This window comes from Leopardus geoffroyi, chromosome C2, assembly GCF_018350155.1.
Source record: "Leopardus geoffroyi isolate Oge1 chromosome C2, O.geoffroyi_Oge1_pat1.0, whole genome shotgun sequence".
Lineage (NCBI taxonomy): Eukaryota > Metazoa > Chordata > Mammalia > Carnivora > Felidae > Leopardus > Leopardus geoffroyi.
This window is the reverse complement of record NC_059333.1, coordinates 132,605,999-132,633,580: the sequence shown is the minus strand read 5'-3', so window position 1 is coordinate 132,633,580 and position 27,582 is coordinate 132,605,999. Positions and strand designations below refer to the sequence as shown.

Genomic DNA, 27,582 nt, shown 5'->3' with positions numbered 1-27,582 from the left:
CACTTTGATGCCTTTAAAAAATCATACTTCCTGTAATTTCTTTTCCTATCTTTTCTGTCCATTTGAGGTAAGCAACCTTTTCTTTTCTCAGGGGGATCCTGGAGCAGATAGTTTCATCCAAGGCCCTAAGGGAGAAAAAGGAAGGCGTGGACATCAGGTAAGATCATCTCTGTTGACTTGGTGATATTGGTACATGGGGGGTGGGGTGGAGATGGGGCTGGGGCGGGTGCAGGGGGCGGTTGGAAATTCTAGTTGGTGAGGAAGGCTAGAGCACTCTGGTTGGATCAGCACTGAAAACTAGGGAGCAAACCTCTGGGACTCCACTGCCCATGGAGACAAGAGCTCCGAATGCTAATCCCCAGTTATATCCTTATGTTCTTGCATCCTTGTCTTGTGGTTTCTTTTTATCTTGAAAAAAAATCTCATTTCCCACAACACTAGCAGTACAGGTTACTTTATGTCTTTTGTGCTTGGTTTCTTCACCTCGAAAGTGAAAGCATCAGGCTCCGTGATGCCTAAGATCTTTGCAGTTTAAAAATTCTCCAAGGTCATCATGATGCCTTGATTCAAAAGACAGTCAGGACATTACACTGTTGACTTGCTTTCCACCACTGCCATTGTTGACTGATGTGAATCGAGTAGTAGCCAGTTTTAGAGATAAGCTCCTTATCTGGTTTTGAAAACTGGAAGTGTTATGACAGAAGGTAGCACCAAAGGAAAAAAACTTGTTCACTTTGCAAATGCTGCTGATTGGAAGCCATCTTTAGAATTTTTTTGATGTCCTGGTTATTAAAATGCATGACTGAAAGATAACTACCCCAAGTGCCTCAGTCCTCACATCTTGTGATTCCAAATTTCCAGAAACAAGGTCTGCACAGCAAAACGTTTATAACTGTAAAGCAACCTCTATTTCCTTTGAACTCCAGTTTGCCTCCTTTGACAAAGCCTTAGGATGTTGATTCTTTTCCCTGAATTGTGACTCGGTTGCATCCATTTTGTAGATGGCCAGGTCCTGTGTAAAATCCAGTTTGTAACAAGATCATTATTATGTAGCTATGGGAGAAAACTGTAACTCCTTGCTGCAAGAATTTCTCATCCTGTTGTGAATTACAGTTATTTTGGACAAACTCCATTGAGAGTGAGTTGAGATTGGAGAGCCCTGTGAATAGCCAATCAGTTATAGAATTGAGCCCTCAACTCTTGGGTGAGTTGAGATTGGAGAGCCCTGTGAATAGCCAATCAGTTATAGAATTGAGCAAAGAGAAGCAACCCTTAACCCATCTGGGTCCCAGTTCCCTCATCTATAAGGTAGGAAGGTTAGAAAAACCATTTCAAAGTTCCCATGAGTTAATGGGCGTCATGGGAAGGAAGGCATATAAATTGAGCTTTGATTCCATGGTTTGCTCATGGTTTTACAGCTGGAAAGAACTCAGGCCTCTATACAAACTGTCAAGTACCGTGTGCATCACAGCACCCCAGCCATGGGGAAAGTCTCATGCTCTCAGTTTTCAGAGGTCTCCATCACTGACTTCAGCTGAGGGTTAACTTAGAACATTAGATCCCTGAATTGTGTGTGCAAACAAAAATTGGAACCCTCTGAGGTGGTGCCATGTAACAGTGAACTTGTGTTCCACATGGTTTCTACTCCCATTCCGAGCTCAAAGAAGGGTGCTAAATATTCTTTGAATAGACTTGGGTAATAGAAGTCACTCTCACAAATTATACAAGCCTATAGCTGGGAATGCTGAAATTCTAGGTTGGTAAGTGTCATTAGAAGACAGACCTCTAGGGGGCAATCTTTCCTAGGTACAAGTTTCCTTGGCTGTGCGAAAGCAGAGAGTTCCTCTGAAACCAATCAGAAGCGGAAATGGAGTCAGCGAAGAAACAATTACCATTAATTTATATGGAAACATATTTGAGTGTTCCAAGACCCCTCAAAATAACCTCTTCTAGGCTTCTCTGATACCTTAGGACACATCTTGCTAAGGGATGAGCAAATAAATTGAGATGCAGGGATGCTCCCAGAGTTCAAAGCTATGGCGGCTGGATGCTGAGATGCTGAGTGTGGTCCCCAGGGAAGGAGCTTGGCGGGGCCTCTCGCTGCTTGGGGTGCAGGCTGCTTCTGTAAAGGCTCAGTGCAAAACACATGCTGATGCCTAAGATCTGAGCTCTGATCAAGGACTGTGTGGTATGTTTAGTTGTCTTGCCTCAGTAGTATCCCTCAGTCACAGCTGTTGTCCAGTCCTTTGTTTCCGTGACATGGGCATTCCTGACCAGTTATTTTGCCAAACATCCCTCAGTTAGGATTTGTCTGATTGTTTCCTCATGATAAGATTCAGTTTAAATATTTTTTTTCAGGAGATTAAGTAAGGCTGTAGCCTTCTCAGTCACCAGGAGAGAAACTATGTCTGGCTGTCTCATTACTGGTACATTAATTTGGTCACTTGATTAAGATGCTGTTCATGAGACTTAGTCATTGTAAACACACTTTTCCCCTCTTTGTAATGATCAAGTAATCTGGCAGTGATACTGAGATTGTAAATTTCTTGTTTCCCGACAGTCTTTTACCCAATGATTCCAACATCTGCCCAAATGACTCCTTTGCTACGCTGGCTGCAAAAAACTGTCTACTATTGAAGTGAGAAAATGATAAATGTTTTAAGAAAGAATCTTTTTTATATCTAGACCAGTTGTGAGAGTGCCTTGTCTAAAGCCTCCTTTCTCATACAGCCTACTATATTTAAAAAAAAATTTTACAGTAAAAGTAACACTATAGATATTTGGGAATACAGGATATAAAATATAAAGAAAAAAATGAATAGTTCCAGTAACCAAGAAAAAAAAGTAAGTTTACAGAACTTTCCTAACTTGGTGATGCAATTACTTTCCCTGAGAAAGTCAAATAAGGATCCCATTGGCTTATTAAAAAATGTTCTAGCACAATATAAAGAAATGAGGAACTGTCATTTTATCTTTCTCCGTATTTGGGATAAATTATTCTTTCAGCAAATTTAATATACTTGAAAAGAATGTTATAACACATTTTTTCTCCTTTATAAACTTTTGATAAACGTAATTTGTAATTGTTGCATACTATTTCAATAAGCGTTCCTACCATAATTTAATCAACGCTTCCTTCCATGTTGTGGAATATTTATATTGTTTTTGAATCTAATCTATCATAAGCAACCGTTGGAAGAACAGCTTTGCACAAATGCTTTTATTTCTGTATTTCACATTCTTACCTTGTTTCTGTGTTCTTACTGAGTTAGCATGGGACTTTACTGAGTATCTAAAATGTCCCTCCTTGGCATCCAAGGTAGTTTCTGTTTCTCCTGAAAGATGGACTCATTTTTTTCTCTGGACACCATTTATTTTCCCGCTTCTGGGCTTAAAGAAGTGAGAGCAGCACAAAGCTTCCTCATCGTGACTGTGTGTAAAACCTCTCCCTCCATCATCATCTGTGCATACTGATCGCTCCACATGTGCAGAGACACGTTCATCTACCTTCTGGTTCTGTCTGCCACTCTGTACCTATAGGATGGGTAGAAAGGGAAATCCCAGTATTTTTCAAATATTAAGCATAGCTCATTGGGGGAACGTGTATGACTACTGTCGCAGCACGATGAACCCTGAAGAGTTGTCACATGAACAATCTTTGGGGGAGGATGCCTACAGTGCGGATATTTTAGAACACCAGAATTAATCCGTTTGCTTCTAGAGAAGCGCTGACCCACAGAACTTTTTGAGATCAAATATTTCATATCTGTGCTAATATGGTAGCCACTGGCCATGTGTAGTTACTGGACACTTGAAATGTGCCGAGTATAACTGAGAAGCTAAAATTTTAATTTAATTTTAATGAATTTAAAATTAATAGCCACACGTAGCTAGTGGCTTCTGTATTAGAGAGCCCATGTCTGAAGAGTAAACCCAGAAGGATGTAGACATCGAAACTTATATTCCCTTTACTTCTTCCTTTTCAGGGAAGGTCTAGTTTTGACGGACCTCAGGGGGAACCTGGAAATGTTGGCCCTCAGGTAACTATAACCACTCTTGCGTTGAATTTCACCTGCTTTTGTGGAAGAGTAAAGTAGGCTGGGGTGAAAATTGGGTTGTTTCTTTTGCTAAGGTCTTTGCTTCCCTTCTGTTCTTAGGGGTCAAGAGGAAGACGCGGTGTGCCAGGGCTGGAGGTCAGTGCTTTCCGCAAAGACTTGCTTTACGTTCTGCACGTATGGCTACTTTAAAGAGTTCTCTCTGAGGTCAAGGGGAGTGCTGGCTGGGCTGTCTGAGATTGCAGGAAGATCACTGAGAGGTTTTCATGGGACCTTTTCCACGAAGAAGACAAAGTTTGTATGGTTCCCTGCTTCCCCTCCAACCTGGAGTATTTCATTTAGATTGAAAAGAAGCTAATACCTTAGTGAAAAATGGTTTTACCTCTGAAATAATGATTTTTCCATGTAAAGAAGTGGGGCTTCCTATGAGTGCTTAAGGGGATTGCATGGTCCCTAAATGAAGGAAAAAGATCGAGCTTTTACCATTTATCCAAATGGGAAGGATGCGATTAGAGGGTCGGATAAGGGGATATCTCTGTGGGGGAATTGTATTTTACTAAGCAATTATCTGGCACCAGTCACAGCATTAGACCTTATTTTTATCACCTTCTGTAAACCTTTATACAACCCTCAGAGTTATGAGCATCATTGGTTCCCTTTTATGAATAAGAGAGAAAATATGGTTTAGCAAAACTTGTCAGAGGCTACATACTAATAATAATTGGTAGAGCTGGATTCAAATCCAAAGATCAGGATCCTTTTGGAATTTTTTTACAAAATAAGTTTATTATGTAGACTTCTCTCTAATACAGTGTGGTCATGCTCTGCTGGTATTATTTTTTCTAGCATCATCCTGATTTAGTGATGGAGGAAAATCACAGATTGATTTATGTCAACTCTGAGCCCGTGTGTGTGTGTGTCTGTGTGTCTGTGTGTGTGTGTGTGTGTGTGTGTTGGGCAATGACCTCCGAGGTACAAAGAAGACGTGACTCCTGTGTCTTTATAACAACAGTGTTGGAAAAGCACGGATGTTAAGAAATTTCAAGTCTCAAAAATCCAAACAAGTTTTGTTGACACCAAGTGAAATGTTTTTTTCTCACAAAATATTAGGATTTGAAATAAGTTCTTAAATAGATATTTCCTGTTAATTTGGTTTTAATACTTATGAAATAAATAGTGTCTGGAACTATCATTTTATCTTACTGTTTTTATCCCCAAAAGGCAGAAAGAAATAGACTGTTTTGGAGAAATTAAGTGGCTCTAGGCAGTGGAAGAAATTTCCTACTTTTGAATCATTTAATTCTTTTGTGACACTACATATCGTTTATCTAAATATCCATTAACAGTGGGTTCTCTGTTCAGCTGGGTCATGGTTATTTTTCTTTCCCTATGTCACTTCATCTCCTGTGGGTTTTTTTTAAGGTTTATTTTGAGAGACAGAGAGAGGGGTGGGGGAGAGAGAGAGAGAGTCCCAAGTAGGGTTCATGCTGTCAGCACAGAGCCCAACACGGTGCTTGATCTCATGACTGTGAGATCATGACCTGAGTGGAAATCAAGAGTTACACCTACTAACCAGGTCACCTACGTGCTCCCCCGCCCCCATCTCCTGTGTTATTTTAAATTTAATTTAAATCAGAGTGAAGCCTGTGCATACATTTGAAGTCAGATTGCATTATCTCCCTGTCCATTCTTCCCAGCTCTTCAGGAGCAACTCACTGCGGGCTAAGTCCTTCTGGTATTATTGTCGTTTCTCTAAACAGCATGGTTACTTTGGTATTTCTTGGTTTTCAGTTTGGGATGTTGTTCTATTGATTTCTTGCTATGGGGGGGATAAAGATTTTTCTTAACCTATCCCTCTCCTTCTTACACTTCCCACAACTCATCCTTGCGAGATACTTACTTTCTCCACTTTTGGTCAAGACTGTTCATTGTTCATACGATTGCTAGGTAAATATTATTTGCAGCTATATAACTCTTATTTTCTCTGAGGTACTCTGTCTCCTCATTTGCTTGTAAATTAACTTTGCCAGTTAACTATAAAGCTCTTTGACAAAACCAGTAACCTAGTATATTCAAACATGTGAGGTTTATTTCTCTTGGATTTCTCCTTTCTGGCCTTCTGACCTCCTGCTCGGATTCAGACCAATTGCTGCTTGGGCCTCTGCTCTGTTTTCTTATTGGGAAAGATTGTGGAACAGTAACCGCTCATTTTGAGAGCAGAGAAAAATGTGTGCAAACTACTGTCTTTAATAGGAGACCTCTCCATTTAACACATTGTAATCTTGATGAATCCCTGTAGTTGTCTGCTCTTTTTCCTATTCAAGCTTTGATTTTTTAAATAAGAGATAAAATCATATTGAAGCGGACTTATCTAACATGTCAATAGTTTGCTAGTTAACCTAGTGTTGGAACATTGGTCACATAGATTCATTTATGTTTTTGAGGCTGTGACTTGCTAACGATGAGCAAGTCGTGTTGGAAGATTATAGTTTCCAAGGGTGCTGAATTCCAGATTACAGCATCCCTTGGATCTGGGGAAAATATGGCTCATTACTGTCTATAAAATTAGATATGCTGACATCTACAAGATGTATAATACGTTGAAAATTTAAATAAGATTTTGTTTATGGAAAATATTGTATTATGGCAGACAAGTCAATGCATAGATTATTTTGGCAATAAGGGGAAACTTTAATTAAGAATATCATTTTTAGGGGTGCCTGAGTGGCTCAGTCGGTTAAGCGTCTGACTTTGACTTAGGTCATGATCTCGCGGTTTTGTGAGTTCAAGCCCCGCATCGGGTTCTGTGCTGACAGCTCAGAGTCTGGAGCCTGCTTTGTATTCTGTGTCTCCTCCTCTCTCTGCCCCTCCCATGCTCATGCTCTGTCTCTCTCTGTCTCTCAATAAAAAATAAATGTTAAAAAAAAATTAAAAAAGGAAATATCATTTTTAAAGTGTAAGCTCACTAGCTTCCTGCAATTATTTTCATGTTTGTGTGTTTTCTGTAAGAGATAGATAATAGGAGTTATTATAATGGATATATTATGTTACAGTCTGCTTTTCTGTTTCCAAATCATCCTATTATCATTTAAATATATTATAGCATACTCTGTAGAAGAACAACTATTTGCTAAACTATTCTTATGTTAAGCATTTAGATAATTTCTGTTTTGTCAGATATTGTGGTTAGTGATGAAAAGAAAAACTGTATTACAGGTTTTTTTGTTTTGTTCTTGCTTTTGCTTTGCTGAAATGATTCCCTTAATATAAATGTACAAGCGTGGAGGTATAACAAGAGTTTGAACTTGGCTATATAGAACCAAGTTGTTTTCAGGATGTTGCACTCTGAATGTCACTAATGTGATGTGCAAAGATTGTCACAACCTATTTCAAAATTTCTAGCTACAGTCCTTTTAAAACTTAGCTATGTTCATAAATCTAGAAGTCAACTGTTAAAGAGCAGAATAAGATAACGATAATGATTAAGACAAGTGTTTCCCAGGATGCCTGGGTGCCTCAATCAGTTAAGCATCAGACCCTTGGTTTTGGCTCACGGTTCGTGAGCTCAAACCCCATGTTGGGCTCTGTGCTGACCCCGCGGAGCCTGCTTGGAACTCTCTGTCTCCCTCTGTCTCTGCTTCTCCCCTGTTCATGTGCATTCACATGCTCTATCAAAAATAAATAAATACACATTTAAGAAAAAAACTTAAAAAAAAAAGGAGTGCTTCCCATTTACCTGAACGGTTTAAAAAACTTAAGAAGCACGAGGAATTGACCTACACAGTGATTAATTCTCAGTTTAAGGTTTTTTCTCTTTGCAAATCTATGAATAATTAGTAGCCTTTCCGACACATGAGCAACATGAAAAAGAAGGCAGAATAATTCACAAAATGGGTATTGTCTTCAATCTTAGAAAATGTATCTTCTCTGTAGAAGTGAAACTTTTAATATGAGGGAGAAATGAAGTCAGTTATTAGACGAATCATGTTAAGGGCTCACCCTTTGCCCAGAGAGCCAGCTTAATCCTGTAAGCATCTATAGGGTTTATTTTTGGTTTTGTTTCAAGAACCCGTAGGGTTTAGAAAAAATTTTTTTTAATGTTTTATTTATTTTTGAGACAGAGACAGAGCATGAGCAGGGGAGGGGCAGAGAGAGAGGGAGACACAGAATCAGAAGCAGGTTCCAGGCTCTGAGCTGTCAGCACAGAGCCCGACGCAGGGCTTAAACCCACAAACTGTGAGATCATGACCTGAGCCAAAGTCAGACGCTTAACCAACTGAGCCACCCAGGCGCCACACAAGAACCCATAGGGTTTTAAAGTCAGGTTTCTGCCCTTTCTCTTTGTGCTTCATGTGCCTTCCCCCAGAATGTCACGCTTGTTGCTGTGTTCAACATTCTGGGTTCCTTCACGTGGGATAAGAGTCCTTAACACCAGTGAGTACTTAGCCCATATCCCTTAAAAGGAATGGATGGGCTTTTAGGAACCCGTTATTATGTCAAATGGGAGCTTGAGTTGTTTAAACAAGGTGTTTTTGCTTCTATCACTAAGCTAAGACATTGGAAAGAGTCATGCAAAAACTGAAAAAAAAAATCTGGCTTTGCAACATAAGTGGATCCCCCTCCCCCCATATCTTCTCGCATTCCATATCCTAAGAGAACTGAGCACAGACAATCAAATCTTTCCTATCTTTCTCTTGTGGCTGTCAAATGACATATTGCAGGGAAGCCTGCCTTCAATAGGAACCCTAAGGGTGCCTGGTGAACTCACTAAGTTTTGTTCATTTTAACAGGGTATGCGTGGAGAATTCGGTGAACGGGGTTACCCGGGAGAGCTTGGATACTCAGGCCCACAGGTTGTATCAGTGAAGTTGATTTTAGTGCTAAAGGATATTTGTTTGAAATTATAACTTAGATACTTGGATGGAGATTTAACATAAATCAGAATGGCCTTGGATACCTCTTTTCCAGGGCCTTTCCCAAGCAAATTGTGTATCTCTCTCCTGGGCAGGTTGAACCCTAATAGCAATATTTATGAATTCTTAAGATGTCTTAAATATGGCCCTAAGCACTTGTATTAACCCATTTAATCCTTTAATGGGGGGGGGATTATTATCCCTATTTTACAGAGAGAAGTGGAGGGGGGGGGGGATAGAGAAGTAAGGTAAAGTGGCCAAGCTCCCACAGTTAGTAAATGATAAAGATGGGATTCAAACTCAAGCAGTCTAGTTATCAACTCTGTGCTCTTAATTACTGCCTTTGAAACCGTACTGAACTTACTCAAACAGTACTTAATTCATTAAAATTTTATTCAGTTTGGCATAAAAAATCAGCGAAGTGTTTATTGAGTATCTATAATACATAAGTCACTTTGCTAATAGGCGTGGGACCTTCAGGAAGGACGTTAAGGCCAGGAAGAGTCTTGCCCTCAAGCAGGGTGTTGTAAAGGATTCAGTGATAACTGGAAATTTAAATTTCCCCGTCCAGTTCTTTTGGAATCTTCTAAGCATAACCCAAATCTGTCATTCTGCAAACCCTTCTGGAACATGTTCTACATCTTTCTTTTAAAAGCCAAATTGTTCCCAAGTATCAAGTGGAAGAACTTGAAAACAACACATTTTACTCACACATTGAATCATTCTCCATAACCTTAAAAACTCTATGAGTGTCAGGTGATAACTTTGAAAGGTTTCTGTTGTTTTTCGACTTGACAAAGGTACTAAAGGAAGAAATGGGTAATCAAAGTGTAATTAGGGATTGTATTTATTTTATGATAGAAAAGTGTCTGAACGTAGGGGAAAACAACCTAGAGATATATTTTTGCCTTCATTTTGATCGCTGGCTTAATTCAAATTTGGACCCCCCGCCACTGTTGTGTCCTGGCTTTCTCTTTTATATTCATTCTATCCTACTGCTGAACGCAAGGGGAACATGTTGGTTTGTGAACCATGAGCAAGATAATCAATAAAACCTCTCCTTAATTTCACCTCCCACTGGGATGTGGGTATGATGCTGTATTTAAATAGATGACTACAATACCTCACCCAGGAGTATAGAGGCCATGATCAATGCTTTTAATAGGAAAGCATTTTTTTTCAGAAAAGCTGGAGAAAAATTAGTGTCGAAATCAGTACAATAAAATAGATTGGGGAGAAAATGAGTAACTCCCCAGCAATGTGTCCAGTGCGATTCGGCTTCTTAAAGGTACTATTGGTTCTTGATAAAATCAAAATGTGCCCTTGTGTGTGTACAGAGAAGGTTGAACTTTCAGAGGAGATCAATATCCCAGCAGCCCCTTTCATTCCCCTTTGAGGATTTAAAACTAGTTGGGTGTATTAAAATATAAAAGCAATGTTCTGAGATTTTAGGGCTCATCAGATTCAACTGCAGAGGTGATCACAAATATGGATGCTGAAGGCTCATATCCAGTGCTTCAGATGGAGTGAGTCTGGGTTGCTTTGGTGCTGATGCTGCTGAATAAAGTGTGATACATGTGATAGTGATGGGTCAGGGCACCTTGATTTGTGCTCCCGTTGGTGACCAAGGCGACTTTGTGGTTACATGGGAAATAGACCATAAACACTGATTGAATTCTAATGTCATCTTTGAACCAGGGACCAAGAGGAAGGCAAGGACAACCAGGAAATTCTGGACCAAAAGGCTTACTGGGTGCTAAGGTACGTTTGAAAAATGAAAAACTACAGCAGAGTTGCATATTAACAGTGGCCAATTCATACACCTGAGTGTTCCTGGATAAATAACATAAAGCTACACTGTTTGTTCTCGAATTGGTAGGTATCAGGGGTTTCTAGAAATAGCTAACTTGATCACTGGCTGTACCCCCTTCTATTCTGGTAAATTGTGGGAATATGGTGATCAGTGAGATTGGGTTAGAGCCCCAAGGGTGTTTAACACAAACTGATCGTGCCTTACCTCTAGTGCAAGGAAAAATAGAGCTGTACAGAGGTATAAACGGCCAATATGATCCTCACAAGCATAAAAGGAAGCGTTACTATCCTAATTTTATAGATGAAGAAACCGAGGCTCAAAGGGATTAAAAATGATTTGTCATGGGGACGGTCCATGGTGGATTTGGCTTCCAACTTGTTCTTTCTAGTGCCCCTTCTACTCCTGACCCAGTCTCCCAGTGGTTCATAGAAGCGTCAGACCACATTGAGACAGATGATTAGGAGTGGCTTCCTGATGATGGGAGCATTTGACATAGCTTAAATTCTGAGCAGCATGGTTTAAGTTAGGGATAAGCGTCTCGATCTGGAGATTCAAAAATAGCAGCTCCAGGATGGCCTATGCCCTAGTTCTGTTCGTATTGACTCTCGATCAGAAAAAGTCTAGCCTTGTACCGATTGTATTATTTTCATTCTCATTTGATAGTATTTTCTGTTTGGAGCCGGTGAAAGTCTAGGTGTTTGTCTTCCTGATCTCTTAATCAAATGGCGTTTTTCCCTCTAGTAGCCAGATCATCGCTCCAGTGCTCAGAGCTTGGTAGATGTGGCCTCTTACATAGAACGCCTCCCTCCTTCTCCCCCACCCCACCACCAGCCCAGACGTTAAATGTGTATATGAAGCATTTTGTATGTTGAAGGATGCAATTAATTGTATAAAACACTAAAGGTGATTTATGAGTATATTACCAGTTCCAGACCATTTCGATAATAACAAGAGAGTCAGGGAGTTAACTTTGTGGCCCTTGAGGTGATTTTGGTTGTGGTCTTCTTGTAGGGGATTCCTGGGCCTCCAGGGACAGTTGGTTCAAAAGGGAAAGCGGGACCAACAGGAATGAAGGTAAATGTCAGAGAACACATCTTTTTTTGTTCTTTTTTTCTTGTAACTTGGGTATTCTCATGTGAATCTCTCCATATGTGATCATTTCCAGTGTGAGTTTTTGATATCATTGGTGATGGTATTGACTATACCTTATAGTTGGACAGTGGATACAGAGAAGGAAAGACATATAGACTGACATATAGAAAGATAGATAGATGGCCACCTATATCAGTAGGCAAAGACATATCAATAAATAGATAAATATATGGGTTCTCCACAAACATAGTCTTACATTCACACCTAGAAAAAGCCAGAAAAATATAAAATTCTGTCACGGATGCCATATACCTCATTTCACTAATTTTCAGTGCCCAAATCTCCACTATATTTGTTAGTAATCTCTGTGTAACAAAGTCCAGAGGAAGATACTCACCTTAGACTGTATGGTGTTGGCAACGGGACCTGAATAAGGGTGACTGTAAACTCTCTAAGGAAAATGACATAAAACTGCATGAACTCATAGGAAAAAATTAACTTCATGTTTACCTTTTGTTACAAAAGGGAGATCTTGGTGACACAGGAGCCACAGGCCCACGGGGTCGACAAGGACTCAGAGGGCAACCTGTAAGTCTGGCTTCTCTGTTTTGGACTCTCGGCTGAATTTCTTGTTTGTTATTTGTTCTTGTTTCACACAAAGTTCGAATATTCCTGATGAATTTTGGGGTGCAAATATGATATGATAGCCAGAGCTGTTGTGACCCTAAAGAGTCAAAGGTTCTCAAACTCCTCCCATAAATAAAGAACCTAAAGATGTCTTGGGATTTATTTTGCCTCCTCACATGTTGTGGAAGAGGGATATGCCAGTGAGCCTCGTCTGTTTGACAAAGATGTTTTCTAAGCAGTTGAGATTTTTTGGAATACAGATGTGTTCAATGAAACAATTTTTCCAGGGAAACAAATAAGGCAGGCAATCAGACTTGCAAACTTTTAAGTGCATGGCATCAATTACCCAGAACATAGAAATAACCTTTGGACACCAAGGATCATCAAAGGTTTACTTGAACAGATAATGCTCCCAGAGACAGGGCTCTGCATTTAGACCTTAGCCATCCCTCTGAACATGAGAGCCAGTTAGTTATTTTATGACTATTTTCAATTCATCATTTTATTGGAATGAGCTTTATGATAGGGAGAAATGTTGTCTTTCCTGCAGCTCCTATGTTTGAGATTTATTTCATCAACAGTGGGAACACCCTGCCATTGTTTTGCACTCAACATTGAAATTGCATTTGTTAGCAAGGGGAGAAGAAAAAAGCAGGCCAAAAAGCTTAAAATTAAATGTGCAAGGGGGAGAAAATAGAACAAGATTACTGTCAAAAGGAATATGGGATAAGTAGTGTTCTGCATCTACTCTCAGTTCGGATGATGAAGTTAATGCTGTTTCACTTTATTAAAATTTCCTGGTTTAAAATAACGCAAAGGTTGTTTCTACCGGTCTCTTCTTGGGACGGACAAAGCTGGGGAGCAATGCCTTTCTGGAAGGTGTCATTTCAGGAATGTCAGAAGCAGTTATCTCCAAGATAGGCGGTTTGCATCTCTGAAATTTGTAGGTGCCCGAGGCTGTGTGTGTCCTTCAGCAGAGAGAAAACGGAGGAACAGCAAATGAACCTCATTTGCATCTTTTTTGTCCCCAAACAATTCATCTTTGGCAATCTTCTTTATCTTATTCTTTTTCATTTTTCTAATGTTTCAGGCTTTTCCCCCTTAGGCCATAGGAGTGATCTTTGTGGCTTAAAACTTAAAATTGTTCTCCTCAGTTGACTGCTTGGTTTAGGTGCAGTTTTTGTCCATTCAGCAAGATGTACCTAAAAGGTTCTGAATTTACCCCTTGTCATAGGAAGCTCACTGTGTATATGTACAGATGCTAAGATCCCAGTAGTGTCATTAACATATTCATAATTGTTGTCATCACCATCACCTCTGCTTCCACTATCACTGCCTCCACCACGAACACCGTCATCATGACCAAGATCACCACCATTGCCATCATCACCTCCACCGCCCCCCCCCGCCCCCCCCCCCCCCCCCCCCCCCCAGAATAACTTGCTTCCAACCAGTGTTGGAAGTGGAATGAAAATTCAGGTCTGTCTGGGTATACGTCCTATGAACTTATTCACTAAACTCTATTGTCTCCATCCCAGTCTTTTCCTCCGTAAGTCTGCATTTATCTCTAGAGATTTGCCAAATTCTAGAGCTTCTTCCTTTGTTACTTTACCCTGCAAAGAAAGGAAATTTAGCTCAAGAGGGATTTTGTACAGTGATGTGGCTCCCTACATCTGTGGCATCATTTTGGTGAGGTACAGAATCTTGCTAAAGAAGAAGTTAAAATTGAAAAAAAAAAATACTTTTCAAGTTTTAAATACTTATCCTCTCCTTATCCTATAAAGGTAGCCGAGGATTTATCCTATGATACAGTATAAGCCTCCACCAAGCCCCTCTGCCTTCTCCACTTGCTTGCACTGCTGACTGCTGATTAATCCAAGGGTTCAGATAATATTGTCAACCAGTATTGATCTAGATGACTCTACCATTCATCTTGTGTCATTTTCTTAGGGTCTTACAGGTCCAGATGGATATGGACATCCAGGAAGAAAAGGAAAAAAGGTGAGGGTTATCTTACAGGGTATTCTGAACTAACTACTACGGTGATTTGTTTTTAATTTTACTAGAATAAGTCTTTATTATCCAAGTGGTATGCCAGAAATGGTTTCTAAATGCTGCTTATGACATGTTATAGCTGCCAGAGTTCCCTCCTTAAAAAATAAAAGCTGATTTTGTTACTGCCTTATTTAAAACTTGAACTCCTTTCCTCATCTTCCACCTATGCCAGATATTTCCACCCCAGCCAGGAACTTCCCTAATTTCCTGTCTTTGCAAACACTCTTGACTCTATTTAGGCATGTCCTTACACACCTCCCTCCTTTGGACTTTTTTCACACATTTTCTCAGATCGACTCATGTATCAACTTTTCCTTGTGGAACCCTTCTTGGACTCCCCCATGGAAAGATTTGGTTGTCCTATACTCTGTGTTCCTCACGCACATTGGTCATGTTTCTATAGTAGCCCCTTTCTATTGAGGTTATATTGAGGTTTATCCCTACATATCTGGCTACTTCCCAGTTTGTGAATTTGACAGTCGATTACACCTTATTCAATTTCGTATTGCTTGAATGAGCCTGGCACAGAGTAGGTACTCAGTAAGTATATTTGAATATTTCTACTCTCATAAGGATATGGTATTTTAACATGTAGTTAATGGGTTACTGACAGGTTTTTAAGAATGGAAATCACATGAAGACTGTTGAACAAATCAAATGTCAATAGCCACAGTTATTCTGAGTGCTTCAGTCTGAGAGTTACCATTTATTGCTTCACAACGTAAGAAATCACTAGGATGTTTAGTGATGCCCAGCTACTTAACCCTGCAATTGTCTTGTTTCCCTGGATGACACTGTTGCCATTTTATTGATCAGGATATTCCCCTTAGTATAATTAATGTGTATACATGCCCAAAACATAGTAGGCTCTTCGTAAATATCTGCACAATGACGAACTATGGGTGCCTTGGTGATCATCTAGTTCAGCCTTTTTGATTTATAGATACGAAAATTGAGACGTAGAGAAATGGAGTGATTTGCCGATGGTCACACAGCTGCTTAGAGACAGAGCTGAGTGTAGAAGCTAGCCCATTGGAGCTCCATCCTGGCAAATTAAGTCTTTCTTCTCTAGGGGAGAGTTTGCATAGCAGGGGAATTCTGGGTAGAATTCAAATGTCCAGTTTTTCAAAGTTTATTTTATTTATTTTGACAGACAGAGAGAGTGCACACGAGCAGGGAGGGCGCAGAGGGAGAGAGAGAGAATCCCAAGCCGGCTCTACTCTGTCAGCGCAGGGCTGGATATGGGGCTCGATGTCACGAGCCGTGAGATTATGACCCGAGCCAAGATTAAGAGTCAGGTGATTAACTGGCTGAGCCACCCAGGCCCCCCTCAAATGTTCACGTTTTAAGCCACATACCAGCCCTGGTACTACATCCAAAGCAGCCTATGCTTATTGTGGTATGGCTAACACCGTGGATTCAGTCCACATTGCATGGGTTTTTCCTGGCAAGGCTTCATGGCCTCACTTTAAATAGCCCTATTGCTGCTTGGCCAGCTGGCTACCATTCCCTTCTCTGTTCATTTTCCTCTCTGAATCAATGGATTCATCCCTGTTCCCCTCTCCTCAGACTTCTAAGACCTGCTTTCTCTCCCACGTTTTCAGCAGGTGATTGTGCTTCTTGTTTCATTAATTAAATAGGAGCAGTGAGCAGAGAACCTCTACATACATCTGCCACTACGTAGGCCAGCCTCTGTACCCTGCCTTCCCTCCTCCTGCTGTGGATAAGAGTCCGTGCCCTTGTCTAAGACTGATCTCTTCTCTCATGGGCTGCACTCTGTTCCCCTTTTGCTTCCTTCCTGGGTCCTTTCCCCTCTGCGATTCCCTTCTGTAATGTTTTTCCCTCTCCATAGATCATTCCTGTCAGTATACAAAGAAGTGGGAATATCACCCCTCCCACAAGCAGACAGACAATAAAAAAAAAAAAAAAACACTCATTTAACTACACAATACCATTGTCCCTTTTCTCTCTGGCACAATTCTTTGAAAGAGTAGGTCTAGATCTGTGGTTCTCAACCAGGGGTGATTTTACCCTCTAGGAGATGTTCTGGTTGTCACGCCAGGGGAGGGGATGCAAATGGCACCTAGTGAGTAGAGACCAGAGATACTATTTTTCATCCTACAAAACACAGGACAGCCCCTCACAACGAAGAAGAATGGTCAGGTAGAAAATGTTAGTGGTGCCGAGGTTGAGAAACTCCACTTTCTTTCCTCTGGTTCTCTCTAACTGGTGACAATTGAGCCTTCACCCCTCGGCTCTGCCCGCGCAACGACTAAACACCTTTAGTCAAGGTGAAACCCACGGTGCTGAATCCATTGGTCACTTCCCTGCCCACATCATACTCCACGTCTCAGCAGAATTTGACAAAGGGGATCAGGAGCTTATGCTTGGAACCTTCCCTCTCTCTTCGTCCAGACCAGCCCACTCACTTGTTTTTTGCTGACTGCTCTTTCTCAGTTTCTTTGGAATGTTCTTGAACTCTAAATATTAGAAAACTCAGGGATCTATCTTTCTACTTCTCTTACTTCCCTCTTTACTCACTTCTCAGGTGACCTTATCCAGTTACATAGCATCAAGTATCATCTATCCTGTGATCTCCAGTGTATTTCTCCAGCTTGGACCATACTCTTAAACTCTAAATATGTTTCCACCTTAAAATTGGCATGTCCCCAAACAGCCTCCTCCTCCTCCTCCTCCTTCCTTCTTCTTCTTCTTTTGTTTGTTAACCTTTGATTCTGGAAAAATTCAAACACATGTACAAGTGGAGAGACTAATATAATGACACCTATCCCCATGTACCCATCACCTAGCTCAAAGAATAAAAAACCTTGACCCATTTAATGTTGTTTTTTATGTATTCCACCACACATATATCTTTCTCCCAATTATTTTGAAGCAAATCCCAGATATCATATATTCCATGAGTAAATATTTCAAGTTGCATCTCTAAAAAATTCTTTAAAAACATAACCACAGGGGCATCTGGGTGGCTCAGTCTGTCAAGCGTCTGACCCTTGATCTCAGCTCAGGTCTTGATCTCAGGGCCATGAGTTCACGCTCCGTGTCGTGCCCCACATTAGGTGTGCAGCCTACTCAAAAAACTAATAAAACAAAATAACAACAATACATTATCAACCAAAGAATTAACACTGATCCTTTAATTTCATCAAACATCTGGTCAGCCACAACAATTGCCCTGACAACCTGCCTCTCCTCCAGCCTTCCCCATCTCAGGGAGTGGAGCCTCCCTCCTGCCCGTTGCTCAGGGCAGACATTATCCAATCTTTAACAAATGTCTGTCTCTCACCCCCTATAGTTAATCCATCAACAAATAATGGTGAGTCCACCCTCCAAATACGTGCAGCCTCTCATCACCTCTCACCACCGCCACTGCCATCCTCTGGGCCAAGCCAGCATGATTTCCACCTGGATTACTGCAATGGCCACCTAAATGTTCTCCCTGCTTCTACTCTTGCCTCATCTAGTTAGTCCTCCATGTAGCAGCCAGAGCCCTATTTTATTTTGTATTTTAAATATTTTATTTTCAAGTAAACTCTACACCCAACATGGGACTTGAACTTGCAACCCCAAGATCAAGAGTCACATGCTATACTGACTGAGCCAGTCAGGTACCCCCAGTGCCATCTTTTAAATGCAAAGTTAGGGGCGCCTGGGTGGCGCAGTCGGTTAAGCGTCCGACTTCAGCCAGGTCACGATCTCGCGGTCAGTGAGTTCGAGCCCCGCGTCGGGCTCTGGGCTGATGGCTCAGAGCCTGGAGCCTGTTTCTGATTCTGTGTCTCCCTCTCTCTCTGCCCCTCCCCCGTTCATGCTGTGTCTCTCTCTGTCCCAAAAATAAATAAACGTTGAAAAAAAAAATTTAAATGCAAAGTTAGATCACTCAAAGTCCAGCTGTGCCTCCTGATGTCATTCAGAATTAACCCCACTGTTAACATGGCCTACAGGATTCTATATAATCTGGCCCCTCTGTGAACTCTCTGACATTATCTCCGCCTCCTCCCCTCCCCCTATTCTGCTTCAGTGTTCCTCAAACACAGCACAGGTTCATATTCTTGCCTCAGGATTCTTCATACACTCTTCCCTCTGCTTGGAATGCTCTTTTCCCAGATACCTGTTTGGCTGGCTTTCTTGCTTTATGCTGGTCTTGGCCCAAATGCCACCTTTACCAAAAAGCTTTGTCCAACCACCTCATATAAAATAATGACCCTCTTCCTAACCCCATCCATATCATTCTTTATTCTTTAATCTCCTTTCTGGAATAGCATTTCTCTTTCCCTGACATACTTTTCTTCCTTACTAGCAGTTGAGTTCCTTGATAGCAAGGTCTTTGTTCTGTTCAGTGCTGAATTCCCAGTGCTTAGAAAAGTGGTTGGCATATAGGTGCTAAATAAATATTTGTTGAATGAACAGTTGCTTTGTGGTGTGCCTTTGCTCTGACAATGGGCACCTGCTTCCCACCAGTCTGTTTGGTCCCCTTTCCTTTGGTTTCCATTGAGTCAGACCTCTGGATATTTAGACCAACAGATAAAATTGTTTAAGAAGGAAGTTCCATTACATAATATATCAAAGAAGTGGAAGAATTTGTAAAAGTCATTTGCAAGTTGTTTCACTTTGAATTATAAAAATAAAATATGGCCACTTGGGAGTAGTTCAAGATAACAACTGTTGCTCTAGTTGTTTTTCCTGGCACCTGTTTTGAGTCTGTTTTCTCAAAATTATAATTTATTCTTTTTCTTGGAGGAATGTGAAAGAAAGACTTAATCACATGACAGTAAACAGGACCTTATCTCTTTTCTGACACTAGGGTGAACCTGGATTTCCTGGCTCTCCTGGTGCACAAGTAAGAAGCTATCTTTTGGGGTCTGGCATCTGGTATGCAGCATGTGTCATTTGTTTGTACTTATTTTTCTTTACACTCAGCACTCTGCTTTTGATTGTATTAAGGGAGAAGATGGTGACCCGGGCCACCGAGGAGAGAAGGGGGCGAAGGGAATCAGAGGGAGGAGGGTAAGAACCAAAGGAATTGCCCAAGATCTGTAGAGGCCCACATGACACCGCTCACAGGAGCAGATTTCTATTGACTTAATGGACTTCTTAGCAGGAAGGCCATTGTCCCCCTAAGTCAGTGCATATTCCACACCTCCCTTGGGCTACCCCACTGTCCCACTTAATACCACTCTCACTTACCTTATAAATGCAAATGTGGCTCATCAAACCGTAATAACAGAAAATCTGAGTTGGAGTTTCGGTTACACAATATCAATATCTGTGTGAAGTCTAGATATCATTCAGAAGGGCATTGTTTTAGCTGCAGAGTAAACACTGATGTTTCTTCAAGATTCTTCCAAGCCTTAAATTTTTCTTTGTTAATTTAGGACTAGAATCTCAAGAATATGGCTGCCATCTTGGTGGACTTTGATCCATGTTTTCACTCTGCTTTGTAGAGTCTACCATTAAAAATCCATTCCTTCAGGATGTAAAGACTCAACATTGAAAGGCTGCTATCACTGGTGGCTCTATTCAGGAAGGATAATCTTGTGGATATCTAAAACCCTGGTAGTGTTTAGCTGATAGACATTAGAGAGCAAGGCTTTTGGGAAAAGGACACGAGTAATGTTCAGTGCAGAAGAGAGGAAAGAGAATATTTATTATCTAAGCCCTCAATAATTGGTATTTTCACACATTGGCAAGGACATACAGAAAAATTTGATCTATGTCTAGCTTGGTTTGCTGCTGGCTAATATTGCCCTGCTCAGCTAAACTTATCTCTCTGGTTTCAAATAAAAAAAGATAAAGCATCAATTACATGCAGGTAATGCTGTGTCAGTTCAAATACCTGTAAGACAAGCAGCGAGCTAAGGTCAGCTCATACCTTTTTTCAGACTCCAAAGACCAGAAGGTGGTGAAAGAAGTTTTCCTTTCTCTTGTTGCCAGGCCCTCAATGTGTATTTCCTGCATTCTTTTAATTATACGACCTGGAATCTCAACTGAGTATTGAGTCAATTTGGACTCAATTGTGTGTCTGTATGTATGTCCACATGTTGGCTTGGATTAGGTATGTAGGGGGCAATTTAGATGGCTCCCATAATGAGCCCCCTCCTTTTCTAGTCTTGGTGTCTCACTCCATTGATACAGTTCATAAACTAACTGGTTCATAGCAGACTCATGGGACCTTAGAAATAATGACAGCTTGGTATCTTAAAATGGGTCTGATGGTTTTAATCAAGTTGTATTCAAGAGGAGAAGCTTATTCCTTTGGTTTGGCTATTTTTAGGGTAATGCTGGCTTTCCTGGATTTATTGGAACTCCAGGTGACCAAGGCCCTCCAGGACCAGTGGTAACATTGACTCTTCTTTCTATTTTCAACCCCTGGGTAAAAGTAAATGAGAATTTGCAAAGAGCTATCTTAATGAAGAAATGAACATTTAGGATGCACTAGAGGATGTATATAGGGAATGGGCCAGATTTGCTTTAGAGGACATCAACTGATACAGTATATTTACTCGGTATATATTTTTTACCTGAACATGGGGAAGATATTAGCGTGGCTGGAGATTTATAAACATGTCTAAATACATAATACATAAAACTCACTGGACAGTGAGTTTATCAATGCAAACAAGGCGAGTAACAACATTATGCAAACACTAGAAGGAAATCCTAACAAAATATGACATTTATACAATCTTAACTAAACTAACAATGTTGCTGGTCCACAAATATTTTTAAAATTGCCTGGGAGTTCATCTGGTATAAAAGGAAAGACTTTGGGGCTATTGTCACTTTGTGCCACACCTTATCCTATGAGGCTAGGTTGTCATTTCGTGAGGGATGGTGTAGTGAATGAGTCCTGGGTTGAACCTGGTGGTTTCACTGCATTTACCATTCACTGTAGAGCAGCAACAAAGTCATAGAATCAAAAATCTTAGAAGCAGAAGGACTGGACGTGGCCATTTACAGTTGAGAAAACAAAGGCTGAGAAGATTATAGTTATCTGCCCGAGATGACAAGTTACTACCTTGTAGAATCTAAATAGAAGCAAGGGTCCTTTGACTCCCAGAGTAGCTGCAGTAAGGCTTATCTGTTCTGAGGGTTTCCAGGGATGACTTGTGCAGCACAAGAGCAGAGATGGGGTGTCGGTGAGTAGCCTGAGGAGAAGGGATAGGGAATGACTGAGGTCTGCTTTACAATTGTCTATGAACGGTCCTGAGATCTTGAAAGGTCTTTTTCTGAATTGGATCCTATACTGTGGCTTGGTCACAAGATGACCTGATCTTCTAAAGGTCCTTATGTACCATAATCCTGGATATCCTGGATTCTGAGGTCTGGGCCACACCTCCTAGACACTCCAACTTTCTTCCTTAAGGAGTCAGAATTTCAGGGCCAGGAGTAAAGGGCAGAAAGTGGGCTATACTGTGGTAGCTTTCTCAGAATCTCTTGCCAACTCTGGAGAATAATATGTTGTACCTCAGAACCTTGCATTTTAAACTCCTTTCTGTTCTTTCCAGGGCATCAAGGGCGCCAAAGGTTTGGTAGATGTGATGGTACGTGAACATTTTAATTCTAAGCCTTATCCTTTTTAGCATACAAAGCTTTCCATTTTCACCAAATAGAAATCTATGAAGGTTCTTTAGTTTCTCCTCTTGTAAATTATTTTAGTACTTTAAGTTGATCTATAAACTTTACTCAGAGATGTTAGAATCACATCAGTGAAAAGAGTCGGATAATATTTTAAATTGTGGAAGGAATTTGGTTGTTTTTGAGTACTGCAGGTGGAAGGAAAGACTTTGAGGCTACTACCCCTGTGCTATGTGCCTTGTTGTAAAGTTTAAAAGTTGCTTATAAAGTATTTATAAGCCAACATATGGTATAGTACAGGTCTTCGTGTCTCGTGACACACCTGAAAACAATCTCAGAAGCTATGATGGCCTTTTACCTCACAAGTACAAAAATACTACTTTGTGGGGGAAGGAAGTGGGAACAAATGAGAATCAAGAAGTAATGGGGTCAAGGGATGAACAGAACAGAGGGGAGAGATCAAAGGAACACAGCAGAATTCTAGGGGAGGTGTGAGGGGCCCATGTCTTGGCAGTTATTCTAATGAACTGTTCCAAGAATTGCTGACATAGAGATCCAAGAATTGAAGGCATTTCTTTGCCTTTTATGCCAAGATTTCTGGATTGAAACTTCTTCAAAATCAGATTTGATTCCACTGCTTTGTGAGGCAGATAAAAAAAATAAAGAATTCCCCTTATTTACCTATCTCTAATAATACGAGCACTGTGTTGTATATAAAATATATTTTAAATGTTTTTAAATATCTGCTGTGTCTAGAAGTCTAACTTCTGGATAGTTTCATGTGCTGTAACAATTTTTTGGTTTTCGATTATAGCTTAAAAAGCTTCAGAAAGGCACTGATAACACACATATAACATTTCTAAGTCCTGGGGTTAAGAAGGAATATGGTTCACATTAAATACCTTTTACTTTTCTCTCTTTTTCTATCTTTCTAGCAATCTTGTGAAATCGTTGACTTAATACAAGAAAACTGCCGTAAGTTGTTTGGGAAAAGGCTCAAATGGGGATCAGTGGTGAGAAGTTGGAATGGGTCACGGATTGGGGACTTAAGTCACCTGTGGATTTGTCTCACATGAAAAGCTCTTATCAGTTAATGTAGTTGGCTCAGTCTCCCCTGGGGCAAGTAATCTTCATGAATGTGGTCTCAGAAATGAAGTGGTTAAAAGGCATGCCATCTCAATGGTGGAGAAAAATTCTCTTGTAATGTGGCACCTCCTGAAATGCACTGGCAATTGCACACCTATGTGTCTGCATCTTGGTGCTTCTTAAAACAAATACAGAGAAGCCTTGTTATTTTTATCCCATCCATTTAAACAAGAGGGATCACCAGTGAGCCTTCAATAAGAAATGTGTCTTTTTAAATTTACATTTATGTTTTAAAAATGGATTTGCAAATGATCGGATCTTAATGTTTTGTCACATTCCCAGACTGGAATTTACTTAGTGTCTTCAATGTATGCCAGGATATTTGCATCCTGTAACATGTACTTTTCCCTATTCACTAGCAATAGGGAGAGAATGTTGATTTGGCAGAGTGCTTAATTTAGATGCTTGGGTTTTCTCCACATACACCCGGCCCTCCTTATTCAAACTCTAAATTCTGTCCATTCCCTTTCAGTTTCTGGTCCAGGAGATTCTGGGGTCCTCTTTCCTAGAAATCATAAAGAATAATACTATAATTTTGACCCCAAAGGGAGAACGTCAGAGTTGACCATGTCAAAAATTAAAACCCCTTTATATTGAAGAGCACTGTGAGGTCAAAAGCACACAGAAAAATGGGAGGAAATATATGCAATATAAGCAATGGACCCAAGCAAAGGACCTATCTTTTTAACTATGTCAGGTCAAAGTATATACAGTTGGTCCTTCTCAATCATTTTCACCTACAAGCACAGATATTTCATATTTGTTAAACCTGATGTAAAAAACTCTTGGATTGAAAATGGGAGAAAAGACATGAATGAATGGAAGATTCGGAGAAGAAAAAAATACAAACAAACAATAAACCTGTAAAAATGTTTGACCTCCCAAGAGGTCAAAGAATACAAGTGAAAATGAGATACTCTTTTCGTTTCTCAAATTGGAAATACTCTTGAGATGAGAAAAAATTCTCTACCTAAATTTGGGAAATGTATAAAAGTACACACTACGGGTAGGAGGGTCAGTTGGTACAACCTTTCTGAAGAGCAATTGTGGACACTGCATATCAAAAGCCACAATTATAGAGATATTATAGGACCATGATTGGACAGAGATGCACAGATACATGTATAAACGCGCTCATCACAAAGGGATGTTGGTGGGAGTATCATGAGACATCTATAGTAGATGAGGTGATACTGCTCTAAACATATGGACGAGAAGAATAGATGTTCATCATATATTAAGTGAAAAAAGATTCAACATAGGACATATACTAAGGTCCGAGTTTTATAAAACTAAATTAACAATTAAATATACATACACATGCATATACATTATAGATTAAAGGTCATTTTAATTTTTGGTTTTCTGATATTTTCCATAAAACATATTACTTGTGCATACACACTTATACATAATATATGGTATATGATATATATATATATATATAGTATATTATACATAGTTTTAGGTATGTGTGTATATGTATATGTGTGTGTATGTATGTGTGTGTATATATATATATGTATATATATATATATATATATATATATATATATATATATAGTTTCAGAATATCTCAGTGTATTAGTTAGGTTTAAGTTCAGTACAGAGTGACCTCAGTGCTCAATAGCAATGACACAAGTGTATTTCTCAGATCAAAGCCAGGAAGTGGCCAGTGCAGGGTTGATACAGAGCTCCACAGTATTCAGGGACACAGGGTCTTTATAGTTTCTTGCCTTGCCATTAGGGTAAGGGGGCCCTGTTTCCCAAGTGCCCTCAAGGTCCAAGATGTCTATCAAACTTTAGCTGGTAGGAAAAGGAAGGGAAAAGGGAAGAATATCTTTTTGAAATTGTTTCTACCATTTCTCTTATTCTATTACTCAGAACTTAGTAAGATAGCCGCCCCCCCCCCCCACTGGGAAATGCCATCTTTGTGCCAGGCAGCCATATGCCCAGAGACTGGGATCTACTGCTATAGAAAAAAGGAAGAATGGATATTGGGGAGCAAATAGGCAAGAGAGAAGTTCACTGCTTGAATTTCTCAGAGGAGATGGTTTTTTCATATTAAAGCACTCAGCTGGAAAACATACCACTGCCTATATAAACTAACAATGTCTTGTATTTTCTCCAAAACAATTTCCCTTCCAGCTTGCTCAACAGGTACGTAATAGATCTTCTTTTTCACTTGAATCTCAAACTTCACCTGTTCAGAGACATTACAGAAAATCTTAAATCTGTGTATCCATTGTGTCAAGGTGTTTCCAAATGCCCCGTGTTCCCTAGCGAAGTGGTCTTTGCCTTGGACATGTCAAATGACGTCTCCCACTTGGATTTTGAGAGAATGAGAAACATTCTATTATCCCTACTGATGAAGATGGATATAAGTGAAAGTAACTGCCCAACAGGTGCCCGAGTGGCTATCGTTTCATACAACTCCAAAACAGACTACCTGACTCGCTTCTCAGACTACAAGGGGAAGCCTGCACTCCTGCAGGCGGTCAGGAGAATCCCCCTGCAAGGGTCAACTGGCAGCAGGAGCCTTGGGGAAGCCATGAGGTTTGTGGCAAGACATGTATTCAAACGTGTGCGCTCTGGCCTTCTCATGAGGAAGGTGGCTGTGTTCTTCCAGGCGGGCTGGGCCCATGATACAGATACCATCAACACTGCCATTTTGGAACTCAATGCGCTGGATATCACCCCTGCCGTCATCACCTTCACAAGAGAGCACAACCTCCCAGATGCCCTGTTGGTAAGTAGGGGAGCTGCTCGGGGGCAAGCGTTAGTACCTGCTTCTTACTCCTCCACTGAGGACCACATGAGGAGTGAGAGTTTTTCAGAGGAAGGGATTCCCTAGAAATTGATGTGTATGTGCGGGAAGGGGTGGTCCTCGGTATGGACTCTTCTCCTAGTGTTACCACTAGTACCAACGGGCCATCTTTTAGTACTTATTCTGTGCCATGTGCCTCACAATATTAACTTATTTAATATCCCCAAAGCTCTATGAGGTGGGTATTCCTGTATGTCTCCATTTCAGAGATAAGAAAACTGAGGCTTAAAGGGGTTAAGTGTACCATCAAAGGTCCAGAGGAGAGTGATCCTTGGGGTACAGTTATGTCCCCCAAATGCCCATCACTGCTCTTCTCTGACAGGGGATCCTGGGCAGACAGTGTTGGGATCTGATGTAGAGATGATTTTGGTTAGGATGTTCTTGCTCTCTTAGTTGCTTTGGGTTCCAGGTAAAAGAATGTAATGGTATATGAAAAGAATTTGCCAGCTTCAATATACTCGAACCTCAGCTCTGTCGTTTCTGTCTGCTCTCCTTTCTATTTCCTGGACATATTCTTGCCCCAGGATGCTGGAAACCAATTCTGTTTCTTAAGTGTAGCAATGTAGAAATGTTACATGGTGTTAAATGGCGCTTGCCAGCTCAAATATAATGGATGACCTCATTTCTGGTGATACTAGTAAGGGGAGAAATTGTAAAAATAAAAATCCCCTTCTCAGGACCTGTCAGAAAATTCTCATTTCTTCATAGCTGGGCATATTATAGCCCTTACCCTCCCCCGCTACTCTGTGTGTTATGCTTAGGGGGATCCTATTAGGAGAGTAGGAATATCCTATAATTTGTCTTTATAATTATCTGTCAGAGGAATCTCTGACTATCTGTGGGTTTTGTTTTTTTTTTTTTTGTCTTTCACCTCTATGTTATTTTATTTCACAGAATAATGCTTACATGCTTCTTCTGGAAAAATGATGGTTGTTCAATTTGAAACAATTATATAAACAGATGCCCTAATTTCTTGTTCCATTTAAACATGCTCAAGGCTGTAGGACATATTGAAAAGACTTTTTAAAGCCATCCACTGGGTCATCTTAGCCCTAAATAAAAGTTTGTAGGGGCACCTGCATGGCTCAGTTGGTTAAGCATCTGACTTCAGCTCAGGTCATGATCTCACAGTCCGTGAGTTTGAGCCCCGCATCAGGCTCTGTGCTGACAGCTCAGAGCCTGGAGCCTGCTTCGGATTCTGTGTCTCCCTTTCTCTCCACCCCTCCCCCATTTGTTCTCTCTCTCTCTCTCAAAAATAAACACAAAAAAATTTAAAAAGTTTTTTAAATCCAACTTCCATTTCTACCACTGTAAGGGAAATGATGGGCAAATGGCTACATTCCTAGCCCCCCCCCCCCCCCCCCCCCCGCATTTAGATGTAGCTATTTGTGTCCTCTACAATGGACTTAAATACAATATTGCAAATGACAAAAATATATTTAATATAAAAGCAGAAAA

The 27,582-nt window shown here is 40.5% G+C and overlaps 1 protein-coding gene across 6 annotated transcripts in view; it reads left to right on the top strand.

The window, feature by feature from the left end:
- The window catches only part of LOC123611579 (collagen alpha-4(VI) chain-like), a 122,195-nt gene that overhangs the window by 60,011 nt on the left and 34,602 nt on the right, over window positions 1-27,582 (top strand). For all 6 annotated transcript variants that reach the window (XR_006718740.1, XR_006718739.1, XM_045503672.1 and 3 more), the window contains exons 18-32: window positions 92-157; window positions 3,987-4,040; window positions 4,158-4,193; window positions 8,846-8,908; window positions 10,667-10,729; window positions 11,793-11,855; window positions 12,399-12,461; window positions 14,451-14,501; window positions 19,378-19,413; window positions 19,518-19,580; window positions 20,848-20,910; window positions 22,082-22,117; window positions 23,087-23,126; window positions 25,446-25,457; window positions 25,553-26,046. Coding sequence is in view for 4 of the 6 variants with exons in the window: in XM_045503672.1 (XP_045359628.1) it covers window positions 92-157; window positions 3,987-4,040; window positions 4,158-4,193; window positions 8,846-8,908; window positions 10,667-10,729; window positions 11,793-11,855; window positions 12,399-12,461; window positions 14,451-14,501; window positions 19,378-19,413; window positions 19,518-19,580; window positions 20,848-20,910; window positions 22,082-22,117; window positions 23,087-23,126; window positions 25,446-25,457; window positions 25,553-26,046 (1,203 nt within the window). In the remaining 2 variants the exon portion in view is untranslated. The remainder of the gene's footprint in view (window positions 1-91; window positions 158-3,986; window positions 4,041-4,157; window positions 4,194-8,845; window positions 8,909-10,666; window positions 10,730-11,792; window positions 11,856-12,398; window positions 12,462-14,450; window positions 14,502-19,377; window positions 19,414-19,517; window positions 19,581-20,847; window positions 20,911-22,081; window positions 22,118-23,086; window positions 23,127-25,445; window positions 25,458-25,552; window positions 26,047-27,582) is intronic.